The sequence below is a fragment of the Phyllostomus hastatus genome, unplaced genomic scaffold (genome assembly GCF_019186645.2).
Source record: "Phyllostomus hastatus isolate PE091 unplaced genomic scaffold, TTU_PhHast_1.1 phas_contig_432, whole genome shotgun sequence".
NCBI classification, from domain to species: domain Eukaryota; kingdom Metazoa; phylum Chordata; class Mammalia; order Chiroptera; family Phyllostomidae; genus Phyllostomus; species Phyllostomus hastatus.
In genome coordinates this window covers 3224773-3248432 of record NW_025333880.1, presented here as the reverse complement: position 1 = coordinate 3248432, position 23660 = coordinate 3224773, and the positions used below count along the sequence as shown (strand labels likewise).

At 34.8% G+C, this 23660-nt stretch overlaps 1 protein-coding gene across 2 annotated transcripts in view; it reads right to left on the bottom strand.

Annotated features, from left to right (window-relative positions):
* The window catches only part of OTOGL (otogelin like), a 127119-nt gene that overhangs the window by 49144 nt on the left and 54315 nt on the right, over positions 1-23660 (bottom strand). The window contains exons 24-31 of one of the 2 annotated variants that reach the window (XM_045845005.1): positions 19767-19874; positions 18913-19051; positions 12171-12305; positions 7271-7420; positions 5919-6038; positions 4557-4673; positions 3601-3757; positions 3046-3072 (exon numbers count right to left, since the gene is read on the bottom strand). In XM_045845005.1, coding sequence (XP_045700961.1) covers positions 3046-3072; positions 3601-3757; positions 4557-4673; positions 5919-6038; positions 7271-7420; positions 12171-12305; positions 18913-19051; positions 19767-19874 — 953 coding nt within the window. The remainder of the gene's footprint in view (positions 1-3045; positions 3073-3600; positions 3758-4556; positions 4674-5918; positions 6039-7270; positions 7421-12170; positions 12306-18912; positions 19052-19766; positions 19875-23660) is intronic. The other variant, XM_045845006.1, reaches the window with a different exon arrangement.

The following is a 23660-nucleotide window of genomic DNA, read 5'->3' as shown; positions in this document are numbered from 1 at the left end:
AAATAATGTACTTATGAGTAGATTGATATGTATATTCAGTGAGATGCAATTCAAAATAAGAAAGTCATATACAACTACAACTTAAGGGTTGGAGGACCCTCACAGATATTCAAAATAATAGGGAAAGGAAATAGACGACTAAACAAAATCTCTACCTTACTGCACAAGTCCCTAACTACAGTAACCTGAAGACACAATTGCCATTTGAGAAATTCATTTGTATAAAAATCAAAAGCTTCTAAATTCACTCCCAGTTGATTGATATCTTGTGTCTTGATTGTTTGCACACATTTTTTACCAACAATTGAGAGACAAAAGTCATATACTTTATCATTACTTTCTGCAGGGAAAAGAATGATTTTACCACCTGCCAAAGTCATCATTTCCTGCAGTGATTATTCAAACACACTATTGAGGATATCTTATCTAAAAAAAAAACAGTGAACATAAAACTTGCACAACAATTTTACTGGGAGAGTGAAGCCCTTGTTCCCCTACAGCAATAACAATAAACCCTTCATTTTTTAGTTATGCCATAAAGTGAACATGAAGATAGTACATACAGTCTTTGTGTTAAGGATCATTGAGTTAATCTCAGCTGTGACCTCTGAATTCTCCTGCCTTTTAAAAAAAATTGTCCTCTTACATAATCACAATTATTTATTCCTTGATTAGCTTTAATGATAAATATCTTAATAACATAGTGTTCATTATGTGATAAGTAAAGAGAGAAGAATGTCAGCTATGAATTTCCACGGAAGACATGGTAAATTAACAATAGCTCTGAAATTATTTTGGATGAAACAAAAATAATCATTTCAAATTATTTCCTTTTTTTACTGCTATTAGCAATTTCTACAGTTCTGTATTCCCCTCAGTCACCTATTTTTACTGCATTATTTTCACAAACTCTTACTCTCTTATGCAGATTGATTCTTTTCCCTGTTAATTTGACCACAGGAAATAGATTCCCCTTCACTTCATTGAGTCCACAGTGACTCCTGAAGGCCACATGGCTCATGTTCACTCTCTGAATACGACCAATCTAGTATTAAAAATGAAACTAGAAGAACTGGTTTGAAGAACCCTACAACACACTAGAGAAAAGAACCATCAGTAGAAGTTCTGCAGACATTGACAGAAAGGAAAATGTTAGAGAGTCAACACTCAGAAAATTCTGCCTCAGGATCCAAGGGCCTGCGGAGGGAATAGCAGAAAGCACATAGGAATCGGTGGGGACTTCCACAGCAGAACTGTGTGAGGTGGGAATTCATAAGTGAGGAAATTATTAAAGCATTTTCTTTTGTCTTTTTTCTTTTCTATTAAATTTATTGGGGTGATATTATTAATAAGATTACGTAGGTTTACAAATCCCAGTCTACCATATTTTGGCTAAGTGACTTTGGCCAAGTGATTTAACCCCTCTGTGCTATAATTTCCTCCTCTATACAGTGTTAATAATAATATATGTCTTACAAGCATATTTTGAAGCTTAAATTATATAATATAGGTAAAGTAGTTAATACAATAAAACCTGTTGTTGCTATTATTGTTATAAATATTAGGCAATCATAGGATCCAAAGGACCGATGTGGAGTATGTGTGGGTATGGATGTGTTTTAAATCCTGCACAGGAAATATTTGGGGTTTAGATTTTTCTTTAACTACCACCAAATACTTTTAATGGGGGATTTTTTCCTCCATCAGACTTCCATAGCTGTAAGAAAACTACCAAAAACTAAAATATTTATTTTCTTTTTAATTCATCATTTCTCTTTCTCTAAAATTTTCTGGCCTCCTTTGGATTATAGCTGACAGATTTCTCCCTAGCTCCATAAAGCACCAAAAATGCCTTCAATAAGTTGCTTAGCTGTGATTTTTTAAATTTTTGTTGTTGACACTATTACAGATGTCCCCCATTCCCTTCTTCTTTGCCTGCCTTCACTGATCCCATACCCCCTTTCCCTCTGGCCTTCACCACACTGCTGTTGTAGTTATGAGTTATGCATATATGTTCTCTGTCTAATCCCTTCACTTTCTTTCATCCAGTATCTCCTCTCCCCTCCCTTCTGACAGCTGTCATTCTGTTCCACGTGCCCATGGATGTAGTTGTTTGTTTGTTTGTTCAATGGCTTAGATTTTCTATAACTATTACTTTAATTTTTCCAGTCACTTATCTGAAATCATTACAGTGTGGCTATGCCTTCATCATTAAACAGGTGTGACAAAAAGCAGGCACCAATTCTGCCAACTTTTGGCATTTTCACTGAGAATATAGTTCTATCCCACATCCACTGTAACTTAGTTTTAATCAGCACCACCTGACAGATTTCTCATTGCAAATCTGGATGCTTGTCAGAGCTTGGAGATTTTCATTATTGCTATTAAATTAATACATTCTTATTCTTATAATTTTTTTTATTTTACTTATTTAGTTTTAGAGAGGGAAGGGAGAGAGATAGAGAAAGAGAGAGAAACATCAATGTGCGGTTGCTGCAGGTCATGGCCTGCAACCCAGGTATGTACCCTGACTGGGAATTGAACCTGCGACACTTTGGTTCGCAGCCTGAGCTCAATCCACTGAGCTACACCAGCCAGGGCTCATTCTTATAATGTTTAAATCATTATTTTATTCCTTTTATTATTATAATTGTATTTATAGTTTGTTTTTTTCTCTAACATAATAGAAGTTTGAATAACATCCATTTTTATATATAATGGTAAAAGGTATGCATTGGATATACATTTTTCTTCCTTTTTACCTGAAAAATTAGCTAATTTTACTCATTCATTTATTCATGTCATTCAAAAACTATTAAGGGCCTCCTAGGTGGTGAGAACATGGTTATACCCTCTTTTTATTTTCCAGACAATAAATTTTAATACAAACACTTAGAAATTTAGATACATTTTAGAAGGCAAAGGTTTTATTTGGTCATCAACCAAATTACAAGCTATTCATACTTTGTTTCTAGCAAAGTTGTTTAAAAATCTGAATGTGAATTTAATAGAATATTATAGTGATATTCTTGCAATGTCACATACCTTCATTGTAATATTCACAATCAAGTGCTAAAAGAAAAACAAGAAGAAACGTTAAACCATATAAGAATCTGCCCACTTATCTAAATGTGTGCAAGATATCGCCATGGGTTTACCAATAACAAAGCAAAAGAACACAGAAATGAGAACATTATAAAGTCTTCAGATGACCATCTACATAAGCATATAAGTTTAGAGTCAAATCTGAAAGCAAATTTAAAATGATGTTTTTAAAACTGTTTCTTATATTAAAAACACAGAAACTTCATAGCCATAAGAGGAATAGAGTTGTAAACAAGGATGGTGTATAAATAAATTATAGTCCAAATGTTACAATGACAACAGTCAAACAGAACAGACAAAGTTCTCTCAAGATTTTTTATAAATCCTTTAGATATACTAAAATGTACCTGAGTTGTCAAAGGAATTAAAATTTAGTCATCTTAAAGAAATTCTATTTCCATGAGTTCCATGGTACTAGTTCTAGGACAAGACAAATTAGCCTGATATCCTTACATGGTTCCCACCTAACAGCGATGTTCTCAGTGGGGTACTCACAGCAAACCGTAGATGACCTCCAGTGCACCGGGACCCCTTCCTGACAACACTTATATGCATATGCTGCCACATTCGTGCATAAGCACTCACAGTCCCCACCAAGGTTACAGTTACATGTGTCTTCATGGCAATTTTTGGCAAAAGAAGTAACATCAATCTGAAAATGAGGGAAAAGATTAATTAACTTCAGTAACTACTAACTATTATTGATGGAAATTCAACATTTTAAGGAAAAACTGGTAGATTTTCAAAATTTGATATCATCAATTAACACTGACATCTAGAGACTTCTCAGTATCTTAAATCTCTATATGGCTTAAAGGATAAAGAAATTCATTATGCAAACATAAGATCAAAGAACTAGCAAAAAAGATAATGGGATTAACATACAAATGTAATGTCAACATTTGCAATATTACAGATTTATATTTTACAGGAGTTCATTGTTTCATCTTTGGAATATTCACAAGGCATTAAAAGAATGCTCTGTTACCAATTTTGCTTTTATTTGATTTTTATGAATATTTTAAACAATTAAATTTCTAAATATGTTACATCACATCTTGTGATGTGATTATAAAACCATTTTAAATGTGCCACTAAAAATACTTTTAAATTATGCTTTGGTTTGAAGAAAAGAATGCCCATTTGGCAATATTCTCTGAAGAAAAAAAAATACAGCTTTGATCAACCCTTTATGGCTTTGATGATGTATGCAAAAAGTGCTGCATAAACTAGAAGATATTAGTTCAAATATTATGTACAAATGTATGCTGTTAAATAAGATGGCGTGAGTGAGAGAGTAAGTCAACTAAATGCATCACTTCTACAGAAAAACAAACTACAAGTTTGTCTTCCTAACAATGAGTAGCTAAATTATTTGTCTTGTTCATCTTAATATTGTAAATACAGCAGTCCCCATTTAGATTTGAAAGTTTAGTAAAGTATTCATTTACCACATTGCGACAAGCAGCAAAAACATCGCTGTACAAAATGGAGCATTCTTTCTTGGCATAAGGAAATTTGTTTTGCTGTGCCTCACAGGGTTTAAATAATTCATGTGCATTTTCACACTGTGGAGATTGTTAAGAGAGAAAAGAAAGATAGATTTAAAGAGGGCGTCTGTGAAGCAGAAACCAGAGTAACCAATCCTGACTCCATCCATTACAATCACATCTAATTAAGACATTCTCATTCTTTCAGGTGGGCTTTACTTTAAGCACCTTCGCTGAGCCAAATCACTGTGATAGTATATATTATTGAAAAATCATAGTGATATTAGAGAGAAAGTAGAGGTAAATAATTTTCCCATTTTCTTAAATGTGGCATTTAAACGATTAAAATAATTACATGAGCAAATGAGATTCTTTCCTTTAATTTTCACCTCTTTCATTTCTGTCACATGCCAGCCCCTGAGGATTGTATATACTCAAGTATGTTCATGCTCACCTCCCATATACTCAGCAATTTGGTCTCCACCTCTTTGAATCCACCTCCCTGAAACCACCCTGGGAAAAGTCTTCAGTGGTCTTTTCTTTACTTAATATAAAGTAAGTTTTTCAGTCTTCATCTCACTTGACCTTTTGCTACCTTTGATTCTTTTTATTTCTTTGCCCTTTTTAAATGTCTCTTCTCATTTGCTTTTGACAGCACCATTTTCTGGGTGGGTTCCTTATTGGCTGCTTCCACTAGCCCTTTACCTTCCCCCTTTCTTCTTTGAAAACCTTGATCTTCAAACCTCTCATTTTCACATTCTATGCACTTCTCATGGCTTCAACAACCTGAATATACTAATAACCGCCAAATCTGTACTTCTAGCCTGGATTTCTTCCCTGAATCTAAAAACTGGACGCTTCCACATAAATATCTCTGTTACTTCTCTTTCAGCATATCCTAACCTGACTTTATCTCTACAGCATTGCCTGCTCTCACCGTCACCTACCAGCCTCTCTCCTCTTGGCCCTGCCTCAGGGAAGAGCACCAGCATCTTCCCAGTAAGCCAGGAAGATACAAGGCTTTTTTGAATGCTCCAGATGCAGCTTTCCTAAGACGATGTTTCATAATATTAGTCTAATATTAGACAAATCATTTAACCTTCTTGAGCATCATACATGAAAACAACACCCTTTGTATTATAGGGTTGTCACAAGAATTATATGATAAGATAAATGCTAAAGTAGTTTGTCAAAGGTGAATTACTATAGAAATATTACATAAAATACTATTACCTAAATACATTTTGCGATAAGAATAAAATATTCCAATGAAGAAATATACCAAAAAATTGTTTAGTTCTAAAATATATATATGTAACTTACCTGTCCTAATGCCCAGCTATCTCCAAACACCTGGGCATTTCTCACTTCTATGTTATTAGATGTGGTCATATCATTTGAAGTACATTTGTCAAAGTTTCCACATAATCCTGATAGTTTGTTCTAAAGTAAAAGAAAATTACCATGAAATAGTCTGTATTCAGTTCAACATTTAAGAACTCATAGTCATTAAAATATTTTAAATATTTAAAATAGACATTTGAAGAATTTCTACAACCATTCAAAATGTTTCAAAAAGGCTGAGTTTCCTAACTATTTAATTAAATGTAACAATTATCTTAAATTCTCAAAAATGTTTTATCATCCTCCAAATTTTATTTTTCCACACTTGCCAGTGTTTTAGTTTGGCAAAGTATAATACAAACATTACAGTATACCTGTGTGTATACATATTTTTTTATTGTAAATCCCCACCTCCTGTTATGTTTAACATGTTGTAACACTAGGAATGTTGAGACAGTAAAATAATTTATTTTTCCCCAGGTCAGATGGAAAACCCAAAATATTTAAAATAATTTTTGAGATTTCAATAGATTTTTATTAAACATTCTTGGTCAATTTAATTTTTTGACTTTGTATTTATGTTCTGAGATAATTTAATATGTATCACACATACACAATTGCCAACAAAACATTCTGTACATATTTTCACCAACTCCAAACCATGGAACATTGGTTATTCAGTTAGCCCAAGTTTACTGCTGTAGTAATAACTAAAGGTTGTTTGTATTCATGATAGATAACTAAAGGTTGTTTCTTGACTCTGTGACATCACATCTCTTCAAATAGCCCCATATCTTTCTTACTGATATTCATTTTAAAATATAATTTTAAAGAAAAAATTAACTTTAACATTCATACATCATGCCATCCTGAGGCATAAGTCTGTGGTGGTAGATGTATAACCCTATGCATTTGTTAAAATCTGTAGACTGTAAACTGTAAAAAAATGTAAATTTTTTACATTTAAAAATAATTTCACTATATATAAATTCAACAATATATCCAGAATATGGAGGGAAAGATGGAATGCATCTTGTAATAAATAAATCAAACTGTATTATAAACATATCACATAACCATCCTGAAGGGGATGGGAAGAAAGAAGCTGACCTTAGTAACTTTGGAAAATTGGATACTGTAAGGTTAATGGCAAAAAGAACTGTATACAAAACTGTACTTCAGTTGATAAAGTAGTTCTTCACTGGGGTATAAGTTAGTAATTCTGAATATATAACCAATTTCTTGAAGAAAAACATCAATCTTTTCAATTCCACAAAACATTGCAAGATAAATATAATTTTGTAACTTGCATCTCATTTGGATTGACCTACCTGCCACTGTGGTCCAACTTTGATATGAATGGTTGTCTTTTTATCCCAAAGAATAGTGATGTCTTTCTCTGGAAGGTATACTACCATGTAGTACCCTGCCTTCCAAAGTTGGTATGTAGGTTCATTTTCCAGAAAAAAACCTGTTTGTTCCTTTAAAAATAACAATTATTATTACAAAGAAAACAGTGAATTCCTTGTTCTCTAACCAAAATGTAAATATTAAAAGTTACTATCCACAAATAAATATCTATGTACTAGTATTTTTGCTTAGAACCATTTTTTCTGAATTGTATAATAAAAGACAAAGCAAATGCATAAAGTAGGAAACAGATACAATTGGTTATGAGACACAAACTGCCTGATGGGCTCAACATGAACAGGTGAGCATAGGGGAAACAGTATTTCAGTTATAGAGAAAGGCATGAACAAGAGCATGGATGGAGAATAAATTAAGGGGATATACCTGTTGGCTCAGAAATTCCATATTGATAATGAATAAATATGACTGTGCAAAAAATGTATGACTTTATCTACAAACCTACATAATAGGAAGATAAAATCACAAACTGTGCGTATGTATGTAATACATACACACATACATGCATATGTATTATCCATACATATGAGAGTGAGGGGGGGCAATGAATTTCCATCAAAGGGGGTAAAGAAGGCTTCTTGCAAGGGGTTGGGGATGAACTGATCTGTAAGAGGCCATACACAGGAAGATATAGAGGACTGGATATGAGAATGGAGAAGAAATCATTCTAAGTGAAAGGGATCACCTGAATAGAGGCTTAGAGGCAGGAAAATCCAAGATTTGGTCAGGTCTAAGGAGAGCACCAAAGGACACAGAGGTGTCCAACCTTTTGGCATCTCTGTGCCACACTGGAAAAAGAGTTGTCTTGGGCCACACATTAAATACACTGCAACACGTAATCACACACAAAAACATCATGCTGTTTTAAGTAAATGTATGATTTTTTGTTGGGTCACATTCACAGCCCTCCTGGGCTACAGGTGGGACACTCCTGGTAGAGCATGGATTTCATGACTACAGTAACCTCAGACCCTTTTTAACCACGTCACCCATAAACACAAGAGCTGTGATTCCATGGGCAGAGTGTACTGAATGAAGGCTTTTGAATAGGAATCTGACAGGCCATATTTATATATCAAAAGAAGATAATTTATATGCTTGAAAGGATAACAGTAAGAAGAAACTAGGGATGGAACCCATTGGGAAAATTTAGTGCCTTTAGCCTGAAGTAAGAATATGCAGTGATCTTTATGAGCAGGCTCTATTCACTATAAAAGATTACATTGAATTTAACATTGAAATTAACTCATATAATAACTTCAAAATTACATGGTTAAACCAAATTAAATAAAACTAATATTTCCAGAAGCAAAATAAAAATTATAAAGGAGATATGAAGTCATTTGGTTATTGTTCTTTCCCCCAAGTAATAACAAAAGCATACTTTAGAAATACTATACTGTAGTAGACACATAAATATCCCATAGGAGAAATTAAATAAATTTAGTCATAGCCATAAGAAGTTTTCAGTCTCTTAGACCAAGGTCATACTTCTAACTGCTCAGTGTCTTGAATAAAACAGCACCTATTGTGTAACCTATACATTGTTAATGGACTCTATCTAACTTCATTTCCTTCTACCCCCAAGTGACTAGAAGGAGTTAGGGGCAAGGCCCTGGATACCTGTGAGGGTCTGCACTCAACCTGGAAGTACCCTTGTGCCCAAGTGAGCAAGGCCTTAAATAATAAAGGAAAATACCACAACAGGAGAAGAGACACTGCAAAAGGAAGGAAAATATTTTCCTGTTGAGTGGGGTCCCACATTTTCATTTTTCGCTAGACCCATGAAACAGAGCCTGCCCTGCCCCCAAGTCACTCTCTGCCATAAACCTATTTCTGTTGTTTTGATTACACTTTTCAGTGCCTTTCTATTATCCCACTTTGTCTTTGGCATTATTATCTGCCTTCCACCCACTTGAATTTTAGCTCCTTGAAAGGCGTACTTTGTCAAGTTCATGACAGTATCCTCAGCTTCTATATCAAGCCCTGACTCATAAATTTTGAATATGTTCCTGCACTGGCCTGTTCATGGGTCTCACCTTTCAGCCTTATCAGCAACAATTAAAGCATGGAGTGTGGCTTATAGTGTTCCATTTCAATCATGAAGTACTCGTGTGTTTTCCTATTAAAGTTCCCTCAGACTGACTGACATATCATTAGAACATAAGATGAATTTTTGGATAAGGCAGCTTATTATCAGACTTCCTTCAGTTTGGTTCTGCACATCTTTTCTATTTGCCTGCAGGACAGTTTTTATTAGACAGGACAGTTTACTACAAGACAAACAGTCTTCTTTGATCAAAAGGAGATGCATATTCCTTTCATTTCAGGTTAGGAAGAGTGTTGTGCAATGAACTGCCCAAAATAGAGAACCCCACTTTAGGTGAGAATTATAGCACTTTACAAAAACTCTAGCGATGTTATAAATGTGAGGAACTAAAACATTTAAAGTACAACTTAAATAAATTCATAAAATGTTTATATATTTCATTTTTAATAAAATTAAAAGTGTTCATTTATTGAAAAAAAAAGATATTCATCTTCTTGTACTGAATGACCAATTTTCCATAAAATAAATGGTACTTATTTTCACTTTTGATGTTCAAGAATAAATATTAGGGGGGATTTGTTATGCTCAAATTACCTTTATGACATTTCCTCATCAGCCTATGTGAAGAAGAATCACCAACACCTGCATACAGGTAAAAACTGGATTTGAAAGCTACACAGAGCTGTAAGTACCACATCAATGTTGTGTCAAACTGTCTTTATAAGAGCATTTACTATTTTCTCTTCAGTTTTTGAACACATTCTTGTTCTTAGAGAGAACTTTCACCTATAAATGACTATCCAACTGAAGAAGGTTATACCAAACTGTAGTAATTACTTCAAAAAAGATGTCAGCAAGACCAGAGGAAATCTGCTTGTCTAAAGCTGGACTGCTGCCTAATCTCAGTGTTTCCGACTGAGATGTCAGCTATGTCCTAGGGCACTGGCTCTCAAACTTTAGTGTGTGAAAGAATTGGGGGTACCATTAAAAACACTGATTGTCATTCTCCATCTCAACCATTGTAATTACTAAGATGGAACTCAGGAACTAGTTTTTATAACAAATATTTCAGATGATGTTAATGCAGAATTTTGCAGACCAAACTTTGAGAAACAATGTTCTGAAGTCTCAGAGGGCATTATTTAAGAGTCATGTATCAAATCATGTCATTTACACCATTCAAGAGCCTCCATGATCTAGAATCAGCCTCCTGTCTATGGTTCCTGCCCCTGTGTCTCGGGCATTAAAGTCAACCTGGACACTTCTCCCTGACTTCCTTTGCCATATCCTCCTCCAATATATCCATGCACTTCAACTAAACTAAACCAGTTGGGGTTCTTCAAATATGCCATTTATCATTCAACTCTGTTCCTTCCCTCTGTATTGATTGCCTTTCTATTCTCTCTCTTCACCCACCCATCACCCATCCTTTAAGACTTAGTTCAAATCATTTCATCTAGAGCACATTTTCTAAGGCTTCAAAATTCAAGAGGGTAAAAGAGGGGAGAAGAAACATTTTTTTTTGAAATCCATTATTTTATTTCACCCTCATATAAATTTAAGAAGTAGAATCATCCCAATTTACTAATAAGAAAGCTGCAGGTTGCTCAGAGTGACCCAGCTAGCAGGAGATAGAATAGGGGTTACAAACTGAGTAGTGACTGACTTCCAGGGTTATGCTCTTAACAATTACCCTAAACATCCAAGGTTGGTTTAGGTCTTCTTCCCAGGAGTTCCCATACTATCCTTGTGTACACACTCTCACCATATATAGCACATCACACTGTACATCCTCACTTACTTGAATATATTCCCCACCAGAGATAACACTTTTAAGGGCAAGCACAGTGTCTTTTCACTGTTGTAGTCTCAATAACTAACAGAGATTTTGGTATACAGTAGAAATATGAATGAATGAGTGAATGAATGTATGAACAAGTGAACAAACGAATGAATGGAGTGGATTCATTCTTTCAAATTGTGCAGGCTCCAAGAATGCAAGGATGAACAGGGTAACAGTGGTTCCAATTCTCACATAACTCATAGACAAATGAAGAAGACAGACAACTATACTCATAATTTCCCTAGTGCAATGCATGAGGAGAAGATCCCTGAAAGAAGTAAAGTGCGACCTATCGTGTAAGAATAAGTTAAATGGAAAGGCTGATCCAGGTAAAAGCAATGACATTTAGGAAGAAAAAGAAGTGAGGGAAAGAACACAGAGCCCTTGAAGAATGGATAAAAAGCTCCAACTTCTGGAACATGGGCTTGAAGCAGAAAGTGATGAGAGGTAAGTCAGGAGAGGTGGTAGTGGTCAGACTAATGAGGACTTTCTGGGCACTGGGAAAGCATTTGAAAAGTTCAAAGCACTAGAGTGATGGATTAGGTTTTCATTTTAGAAAATGAAACCACCCTGACCACGGTGTGCCGGGCTCGATTAGAGGAAATGGACTAAGGCTGGTAGTCAGGAGTCTGGTTTGGGGGACACTGAAGTACTCTAGGTAATAGGTGACTATTGCTAAAGCCAGAATGATAATTGTAAGAACAAAGAAAAGATGAAATAATTAGAATATGGAGAATTGTCATGTCAACAAAAGAGACAAGTCAGGTATGATTTACTGAAACCACATAAAATAGCAAAGAAAAAAAATCTAGTAACCAGTTACAGAAAAAAGCACACCAAATTGTTTCTATTTTATTTTCAGTATTCTCAGGACAAGTTAAAATGATCTGAAAAGAAATTTTTCACTAACCTCTTTGTAAGGAGAATCATTCAGGTAAATTTCAGTGTCTCCAACTGAAACCAAAACACTTTTAGAACAAACAATATCATTGTCAAAGCATTTCTTGTTCTGGGCAATGATTGATATATCTGAATCATCTGTACTCTGAAATGTCAATAACATTATATTAATTTCCATATATTAATTTCCATATATTAAGACAATTGTGCACTATATGTAATTTTAGCTACTTTTATTAACAAATGTTAAAGAAGACCAGGATTTACAATGATGTATAATGAAACTGAAATACAACTTACCTCTAAAATAAAGATCATTTTGTTCTAATAATATGAATATTGTGAAAATTTACCAAGTTAGTTTAATTTTTAAACATTTATCTCCATATCTTCTGTTAATATTTTCTAATAAAGCTTTTTTCAATTTTATTATTATAGTTCAAATTTATCAACCAGTTTATTTTCTTTTTTTAAAGATTTTATTTATTTATTTTTAGTTTATTTTCAATAAATATCCCAAAACACATGTAATTTAGGGAAATTTAAATTTTTTTTTTCATTTTAGGCAACATTTTTGTTTTAAAGAGTTTTCTAGCTAAGTAATGGTATGCCTACAAGTTAAAACTGAAATAGATACACAACTGTGGTACATGTTGGTAAATAAAATAATATGTATCATTTGAGGGATTCCTGTGAACCTTACATATGTTATCTCGCTTAACTCTTATGGTGCTTTTTGAATTAAGTACTACCTCTATTTTACAGATCGGGACATAAGAAATAGTAATTGATTGTCCAAGGTCACTTAGCTAAGTAAGTGCAGAGACAGACTTCTATTTTTTTAATGCCACTTGCAGAGAAATCAGGAAAGGTTTAAGCAGTTGAGGAGAGAAATCTAGTGTCAGTTTTAGGTTATTCTTGTTTGAGAGAACATTATTTAGTCCCAGACACTATAAATCAACCCCCTTACCTCTCACCTCACCCTCACCATTTGCCCCCCGCCCCCATCCACTAAAAGCATGTTCTCTGGAATCAATGTTTCTAATTTTGTATCTCAGTTTCATGGATGGGCTTCTGTAATTTTACAGACCCTGAAAATTTATTGTAAAGTGTTATTTTTGAGTATCTGTATTTTTCTAGGGAGAAAATCCATGGTTTTCATAAAATTTTTGAAGTAGTCTTTACCTGCCCCCCAAAGTTAAAAGCCACACTGCTCTTAACTTTGAGTTCTCTAAGAGTTCTCTCACTAATTTGGGGAAGGTAGGAATTTCATCACAAAAAAAAGGACATTTTTCTGGACTCAATATCCGATTTTTAAGGACTCACACATTTCTTGAATCCTTTTCATTCATAGGCATATGGGTCAGTGTTTATTTTCAAAGTAAGAAAAGTCTTTAACTGTTTGGAAATCATATAGGTCTTAATGCAAATTCTCCACCCTTAGTTTTTCATATCACCAGCAATGGGAACACTAGCTCAATACATCTTTTGGTTTGTCTAAATCCTTCCTGTCTCATTAGTAATTACCATAGCATAGTGCCCAGAGGACTGGTTTTCAATTAATGGGGTTGAGCCCTGGCTGGTGTAGCTCAGTGGATTGAGCGTGGGCTGTGAACCAAAGTGTCGCAGGTTCGATTCCCAGTCAGGGCACATGCCTGGGTTGCAGGCCATGACCCCCAGCAACCACACATTGATGTTTCCCTCTCTCTCTCTTTCCCCCTCTCTAAAAAAAAGTAAATAAATAAAATCTTTAAAAATATTATAAAAAAAATTAATGGTGTTGACACAGTAACTGATGTGTCTGTCCCTCTAGGGCCCATTTTTCCTTCCTTCATTTCCGGTAATCCTTTCACAAAGCATCACCTAAGTTTTGAAAAGGAGAATAGTAAGATGATTGTGGTATTGTACTACTAAAAATATAATGCCATACTTTTCTGCTTTGTGAACGGTTCTCAAAGAAAAATGATATGTAATTTAGGGTTTTTGTTTTGCTCTTCTTCTTGGGAAGAGTTTGATAAGGGATGTGAAAAGCTGGCTGAAATATTTTCTGTTGTCATATCTATTACTAACAATGAAAGTGTCTCAGTGTCAGCTGCATTCTTTATATTAACTCCAAAGAGACAAGAAACATTCAATATTGTGTTATATGTCGTGTAATAACATGTTGACAGTAACTTGAAATAATATCAATTCCTAAGAATCACATTTCTCCAATTTCCATTTCAAGTGATATTAGTTTTGAAGATACTGCTACTGAGTGACTAAGCCACATTGTAATTATAATTACAAGCTATGGGGGTAAAAATCAGCATCAATGCACCACAGTGATTCCTCAAACCCTTTCTTCTCAGGTAGTGAAAACAATGGTAGAGAATATTCTCCCAAGTGATTCTGAAACATAAAGTGTCAGCACCTCTCAAGGTAGTATATTATTTTACTGGTCTCAGTCTGAGCACCTGTCTTAGCCTTAGCCTTTTAAGAATAGCCACCCCACGCAAAGCCTGTGCTGATATAGTAGCCACAGACAACCATGTTTCTGTCCACAGCTGATTGGACCTAAAGCAATGCATTCATTCATGGGCCAACGAACTTAAATGCCAGCAAGAAAAAGACAATTCTATCCAATTAGATTATCTTCCACATTAGAACCAGAATATAGTGGCTTTAAAAGTTTTTTGTAGTAACATCTGAGGGTAAATAGGCATTGAGAGAATAAAAGTAGAGCAGGAGCTGAACAAGTGAAAGCAAGCTTAGGATATGAGGAAACAAAAACACTGATTGAACTGAAGCAAAGACGGAGACAAAACATAAAAAGCGGAGACGCAGCAAGCCTGAAGAAGCAGAAAGCAGAGCATTTGCACAGAGACTGTGGGAGCAGCATCAGGGACATCTGAGCACCCATGGACTCCTGCTGCCCGGGAGGCAAAACTACACTTCAGCTGTCACCTTTGTGAGGTGTGCTGTCCTGGTCAAGGATTTCCTTGGGGGATTATTTCCCTCAGGGTTTTACACACAAACCACACAGCACTCACTCCCAATTTGTTTCCTGAAATAGCAAATGCTTAACCAGAAGGCCTCTGAGAAGGAAACCACTCAGAGGTTTTCACTGCAAAGGAATTCTACTTGAAAATATGCTGATAGAGAAGTGTTATAAAGGGGTGAAATATGCCAGTACCAGGCTTCCCACTTCCGTGAAACCTTCCTGTTAAATGACCTTCCAGTTAAAATTAGTTACATTCCCACAGCAGAGCTTTCATTTGACCCAGTCTTCTGGCTTCTTGTTTATTAATGACTCCTCAACTGTAAAATAATTGAGGGTAAAGCTAATATCTTCATAATTGTACCCTTAACAGCTCCTAGCATAGAGGCATAGAGTATAGACTTAAATATGTAATTATTATTTAAAAGTAGAAAAGTAACACCTATCCTTCTTAAACTATTCCAAAAAATTCAAGAAGAGGGAAGATTTTCAAACTCTTTTTATGAGGTCAGTATTATCCCAATTCCAAATTAAAGAAAAGACACAACAAACAAAGAAAACTACAAGTCAATGTCTCTGATGAACATAGATGCTAAAATCTTCAACAAAGTATTGGCCACCTGGATCCACCAATACATTAAATATATCATACATCATGATCAAGTAGGATTTATCACAAGAATACAAATCATTCACAAATAAATAAATGTAATACATCACATAAACAAAATGAAAGACAAAAATCATATGATCTTATCAAGAGATCCTGAAAAAGCATTTGACAAAATCCAACACCCATGTATGATAAAAAAAAAAACCTCAGTAAAGTGGGAATAGAGGGAGCATACCTCAACATAATAAAGGCCATATGTGAGAAACCTACAGCCAACATCACACTCAGTTGGCAAAAACTCATAGTGTTTCCCTTGAGATCAGGAAGAGACAAGGGTGCCCACTTTCACCACTCTTATTCAACAGAGAACTGGAAGTCCTAGCCCCAGAGGTTGGACCAGAAAAACAAATAAAGGGCATCCAAATAGGAAAGGAGTAAGTAAAACTGTCATTATTCACAGACACCATGATAGTGTACCTAGAAAACCCTATAGTCTCCACCAAAAAACTACTGGAACTAATAAGTGAATTCAGCAAAGTAGCAGGATACAAAGTCAATATTCAGACATCAATGACATTCTTGTACACCAACAATGAAGCATCAGAAAGAAAAACTAAGAAAAAAATCCCACTTACTATAGCAACAAGAAAAATAAAGTACTTAGGAATAAATTTAAACAAGGATGTAAAAGACCTGTACTCAGAAAACTATAGAACACTGAAGAAAGAAATTGTGGAAGATACAAATAAATGGAAGGATATATCATGTTCATTGATTTGAAGAATTAGCATCACTAAAATGTCCCAAAACTACCCAAAACAATCTATAGAGTCAATGCAATTCTTACTAAAATACCAATGGCATGTTTCACAGATCTAGAACAAATATTCCAAAAATTTATATGGAACCAAACAAGACCCCAAATAGCCTCAGAAATCCTAAGAAAGAAGTACAAAGTAGGAGGAATCACTGTACCTGATATCAAACTATACTACACTATACATCAGGACACTGTAATCAAGAGAGTCTGGTACTGGCATGAGAACAGACACATGGATCAATGGAACAGAACACAGAACCCAGAAATAAACCCATGTCTCTATGGTCAATTAATATTTGATACAGGGGGACATGAGCATACAATGGAGTAAAAACATTCTCTTTAATAAATGGTGTTGGGAGAACTGGACTGGTGCAGGCAAAAAAAATGAAACTAGACCACCAACTCACACCATACACAAGAATAAACTCAAAATGGATAAAGGACTTAAATGTAAGTCATGATACCATAAAAGTCTAGCAGAAAACATAGGCAGTAAAATTTCAGACATCTCACATAGCATTATGTTGGCCAATATAGCTCCTAGGGAAAGGGAAACAAAGGAAAAAGTAAGCAAATGGAACTACATCAAATTAAAAAGTTTCTGCATGGCTAAAGAAATAATCACAAAAAATAAAGAGAACCAACTATATGGGGCAACATATTTGCCAATGATACCACGGACAAGGGTTTGATCTCCAAAATATATAAAGAACTCATATGCTTCAACACCAGGAAGACAAATGACCCAATTTAAAAATGAGCAAAGGTCCTGAATAGACACTTGGCCAAGGAGGATATACAGAGGGCCCACAAGGCATATGAGAAAATGTTCAACATCACTAGCCATCAGAGAGATGCAAATTAAAACCACAATGAGATACCACTTCACACCTGTCAGAAAGGCCATCATAATCAACAAACATATGCTGGCCAGGATGTGGAGGAAAGGGAGCCCTAGTGTACTGTTGGTGGGAATGCAGACTGGTGCAGCCACTGTGGAAAACAGTATGGAATTTCCTCAAAAAATTAGAAATGGAACTGGCTTATGACTCAGTGATTCTGTTGCTGGAAGTATATGTTGAGAATCCTGAAACACCAATTCAAAAGAACCTATGTACCCCTATGTTCCTAGTGGCACTATTTACAATAGCTAAGTGTTGGAAGCAGCCCAAGTGTCCATCAATAAATGAGTGGATCAAAAAACTGTGGTACATTTACACAATGGAATACTACTCAGCAGAAAGAAAAAGGAAGTCCTACCTTTCACGACAATATGGATGAAACAGGAGACTATTGAGTAAAATAAGCCAGTTGGTGAAAGACAAATGTCATATGACCTCACTTATAACAAATCTAATGAGCAAAATAAACTGAGAAAAATAGAAGCAGAGACATGGAAATACGGAACGGATTGATAACTGTAGGAGCTGAGGAGGGAGTGGGAAAATGGTGGAAGGAACGGGAAGAGACTAGTCAAAGACCATGTATGAATGATGCATAGACACAGACAATGGAGAGGGGATTGACTGTGGGTGTGAGGAGTGGGCTGGGTGTAGCAGGGCAATAGGAAAAAGAAAAGAAATGTCAACAACTGTGATAGGATAAACAATAAAAAATAAAATAATAAAAAAGTAGAAAATCATTACTAGAAAAATCTATGCTAAAGGGCTATTGAAATGTTTTAGGAGGTTTTAATACATAGGACTATTATTTTGTGTATTTTTGTGAAATTTCTTTCCTAAGCTTACATTTTTTATTTAGAAATTTAATTCTCAGGTCAGTGGTATCTAAATAAAATTTAAGTATGCCAAAAATCCAAATGCATTAAACACATAAAAAACTTGAAGGTATTTATAAGATATACAAATCCTGGGGTTTAGCAAAATAACAGTCTAAAACTGAGAATAATGCCTTTTGATTGCTACAACCATAAACAATACATAGTCCAACACCTGATTTAATGCCTTATATTTCTATTTTCCAAACTAAGTCAATAAAAAAAAATGGTTAACATTTAAAATCCAGTAACCATATACCAAACACTATTTGCGAGTTTTGCCTACATTTATATCAGCTAATCCTAAGAACTAGCCCTGGAAATAGGTCCAAGTTTTGTCCTCATTTTACAAATGAGAATACAGAGGCACAGAAAATTTCAGAACTGGGTCATCACTTATAAATAATAAAACTTTAGAATGAATCAAGGAAATTAGATTAAATTGCTTAACTTTTATAGATTGTATTAATGACATATGGATTTGATATACCATGGCCAGGCATACTTGTTTTTTACATTGTATTTGCATAATTGCAAAAAAAGTGTAATTGTGACATACCTTTATCAAAAATACTTGGCAATCACCAATATAGTCATATTCCAGACCATCAAAAGAATGATAATGCCGATCTCCATATATTGTGCACACTGCTGGGCATGGATAGTATGTGCAATTGAACATTCCTCGTCGACAAACACTATCAGAAAGTAACACGAGTTACCATTGTAAGAAACATAGCTCTAATTAGTCTTTCAAGTGACATAAACATTGGAAGTTTTATATTCAAGAGCACTGACAATTTGTTCTGATAACATTACACTAACAAATTAGGCATATATTTACCACTTCATTTATTTAAATTATCAGACACCACAAACAAGCCTAGAAATTGTGCCTGGGTCACACAAAAAACAGATGGTGGAAAGAAAAATTAACCATAGTCTTGCTGGTAGACAAAAGACCACAATGCCATCTTCGATACTTGAGTTTATTTAAATGCATTAGGTGTGATTCTGTTCACGAGTTTAGAATTTTTACCCATATTTTAAGAAAATTATATTTCAATTTTATTTTATGGTATCCTTCTGGCTTATTTCCAGACAAAAAACCTTCCATTAAATGTGACTTTCTCTACAGATTATTTATCACTTTCTTATAAACTTGAGATTTTTTTCTTATTAAATGTTCAAATTGTCATATTTCATACTTTTATTATGGATTAAACAAATAAGCATAAAAATAATGGTATTATACCCCCATAGATAGTAGCTCTCTATCAATGCCTGAATGCCTTTAAAATCTTATTTACTCAGGCCTGATTTGTTGTGTTTCTTTGCTGAAGTCAGTCACATTATGTAAATAAAAGGTGATTGAAACTAAGACACTTTTGTAAAATAAATGAATGGTGTTACCAGGTATAACACGGAGTAGCAATCACTTCTCCCGAGAGGTACTCCCAGTCTTTCCAGATACAAGGACAGCTTTCAGGAATATAGCACTTTCCTTTGTGCTCCGCCAGCCTTCCAAAAGAAGAGTGAATGCAATGTAAGGTACTAATTTCAGTTTTTTTTAAAAAATTCATAATCTTGACATATTCAGAACCATCTATATTCATTACACTTGTCATTGGCATGTTCTATCTGGTCTGATGAAGGGTTAAATCCAGTCTTTATCCTCCACTTTTTTCCATATTGTACTTTGTATATCACAGCAGTAAATAAATGCCACGCAAAAAAAAATGGATAATGGATGTAGTAGTTTCAACCTTTTCTTATCACTTACTACAATAAAAGGGAGACAGAACCCTAAATTCCTGCATAAAGGGAGCTATCCTGGAAAAAAAAAAACCACTTAAAGACATAGTGAGGGCCCCTTTTGTCAATATTTACAACTTAAGAGAAAAGAATCTGTGGGAATAACAATTTTTTGATATAATGGTGAATTATGAGATGTGTAACATTTTTTGTTATGGGACAGAGAGAGAAATCAAAAGCTTTCTCCTGTGAGTGTTTAAGGTTAAAATCATGAGAATTTAGTTCAGATGTGTTTTTAACTTAACAAGCTTTCTACCAAGTATTTCACATTTTTATAATTAACATATCAAGTTTTGGTTTTTTACTTTTTTCTTTTAAGTATATTTTATTGATTATGCTATTACAGTTATCCAATTTTTTCTCCCCTTTATCCCCCTCCACCCTGCACCCACCAGCCTCTCTCACCAGTAGTGCCCCACCTTTCGTTCATGTCCATGAGTCATACCTATAAGTTCTTGGCTTCTCTATTTCCTATACTGTTCTTAATGTCCCCCTATGTTGTACCTACAAATTATGCTTCTTATTCCCTGTACCTTCTCCCCCATCCTCCTTCCTCTCCCTCCTCACTGATAGCCCTCCATGTGATCTCCATTTCTGTGATTCTGTTCCTATTCTAGTTGTTTGCTTAGTTTGTTTTTGTTTTTGTTTTTTTAAGTTTAGTTGTTAATAGTTGTGAGTTTGTTGTTATTTCACTGTTTGTATTTTTTATCTTCTTTTTCTTAGATAAGTCCCTTTAACATTTCATATAATAAGGGCTTGGTGATCATGAACTCCTTTAACTTGACTGTATCTGGGAAGCACTTTATCTGCCCTTCCGTTCTAAATGATAGCTTTGCTGGATAGAGTCATCTTGGATGTAAATCCTTGCCTTTCACAAATTCAAATACTTCTTTCCAGCCCCTTCTGGCCTGCAAGGTTTCTTTTGAGAAATCAGCTGATAGTCTTATGGGAACTCCTTTGTAGGTAACTGCCTCCTTTTCTCTTGCTGCTTTTAAGATTCTCTCCTTATCTTTAATATTAAGTGATTTAATTATGGTGTGCCTTGGTGTGATCCTCTTTGGGTCTAACTTCTTTGGGACTGTCTGAGCTTCATGGACTTCCTGGAAGTCTATTTCTTTTGACAGATTGGGGAAGTTCTCCTTCATTATTTTTTTCAAATAAGTTTTCAATTTCTTGCTTTTCCTCTTCTCCTTCTGATACCCCTATGATTCGTATGTTGGAGTGTTTAAAGTTGTCCTGGAGGTTCCTAAGCCTCTCCTCTTTTTTTTGAATTCTTGTTTCTTCATTCTCTTCCAGTGGAATGTTTATTTCTTCTTTATGTTCCAATTTCTGATTTGCGTCCTGATTTCCTTCCCTTCACTGTTGGTTCCCTGTATATTTTTCTATATTCCACTTTGCATAGCCTTCACTTCTTCCTCTGTTTTGTGCCTATATTCAATTATTTCTGTGAACATCCTGATTACCAGTGTTTTGAACTCTACATTTGATACATTGGCTACCTCCTTGGCACCTAGTTCTTTTCCTGGAGTTTTGATCTGTTCTTTCATTTGGGCCGTATTTCTTTGCCTCAGTGCACCTGTTACATTGTAAGGGGCAGAGCCTTAGGTATTCCCCAGGGTGAGGCAACCCTCTTTGCTGTACTGTGGTACTGTATTTGGGGGAGGGGTCAGAGAGGGAACAATGCTACTTGCTTGGCTCTCACCTCACTTTCAGTCACTTCTGCTACCCACAAATGGATTGTGCCCTTTCAGGTACTTATTCCCAAGTGGGTGGGTTTTTGTACATTCTAGGGCCCTGTGGGTCCCTCCAACAAACTCTCTTGTGAGGCTCGGAGAGTCCCCACAGGTTTTTACAGCCAGAGTCTTATTTAAAATGTTATTGCCTTTTTGAAATAGTACCCCATGAAAAAGTATCTTACTACCTCTATGAATATAGAAATTAAACAAAATAATGTCAAAGAATAATTAATTTTGGTATGTTATCAAAATATTTTGTTATAAAGAGTAAATAAATATATGATTTAACATAAATATATAATACATTTATGTATTACATAATAAATATAGTAAATAAATACCCTTAATATAAATGTATACCTGTATTTTCTGTTATTAAAGTATTTTTCAAAATTAATTTCATAAATAACAAAACATTAATAATAAATTTAATAATTTAAATGTATTTAGGTAAAATAATAGTAAAAGAATTCAACATAAGTAGCTACTCAAATATATAAAGTTTTCTTCTAAATTTGTTTTAAAATGTTATAATTCAATGCTATAAAATTCAACATAGAAGCAGGGAATCCTAAATTCCTGCCTCTTCTCTCAAATAGAAATACTCATATTCTTTTAGAGTTCTGCTCTCATTCTCATAGTTCATCTAACACAGTATTGTGATTTTTTATTCCATATATATGCTGTCCCTTGACTTTAAGCTCCACTTGGGAAGACAATGTAATCATGCTACTGGCTGTGTCCCAATATCTAGTAGTACACAGCAGACACTCAATTGTTGAGTACAGGGTAAATAAATGAATCTATCCATATAAATGATGCATTATCTCATTTAGATTGCCCTCAGACAATAATGCCCTAGAGTCCATAATTTCTCACCTCAAACCTCCAATCTTCAAAAGCCACTTGGCTATTGCATCTTTTCTCTGCATAGAAAACCCTTCACCTCCCTTGTTCTGCCTGAAAGGCCTCTCAACATTTAAGATTCAATTTAGCACAGTCACCTCAGTGCAATCCTTTATGTCCCACACTATTTATACAGAGTGATGCGTGTAAATGTTTATTGGAGGATTCAGAATAATGATTAGCAAGTATGTCAATAAGTGTCTAACAGACCAAAAAAGCAAAAATAAAAACTAATATTTTTCAGTGCTTATTATGGTCCATCCACTATTATAACCACTTTAAATACATCACTAACTCACCTAATCCTAGTGACAACCCCATAAGGTAGATCCCATTGTAATATGTGTACTTTTGTACCCACCATCCCTGTAGCATAACACCATGTTCCACAATTAGGTGCTTCATAAACATTGGAAGCCCAATTGTTTAGATGAGGGATGTCTCACCTAAATAAGCCACAATCCCTATGTATATAGCCAAAGCAGTGGCTTTAAGTGGTTATGCTGATGACTGATGAGTTTTTTTTTATACTAACCAAAACTGCAAGAAAGGAGAAAGTTAAAAATCACTTGTAAGAGCCCTGGCTGGCGTAGCTCAGTGAATTGAGCTCAAGCTGCGAACCAAAGTGTCACAGGTTTGATTCCCAGTCAGGATACATTGCCTGGGTTGCAGGCCATGACCCCTAGCAACTGCACATTGATGTTTCTCTCTCTCTCTCTCTATCTCCCTCCCTTCCCTGTCTAAAAATAAATAAAATCTTTAAAAAAATCACTTGTAAGTTATCTGCTTTAAGCAGACTTGGGCAAACTTACCATATGACTGGTGCGTTGCATCCATGAAGTAGATATTA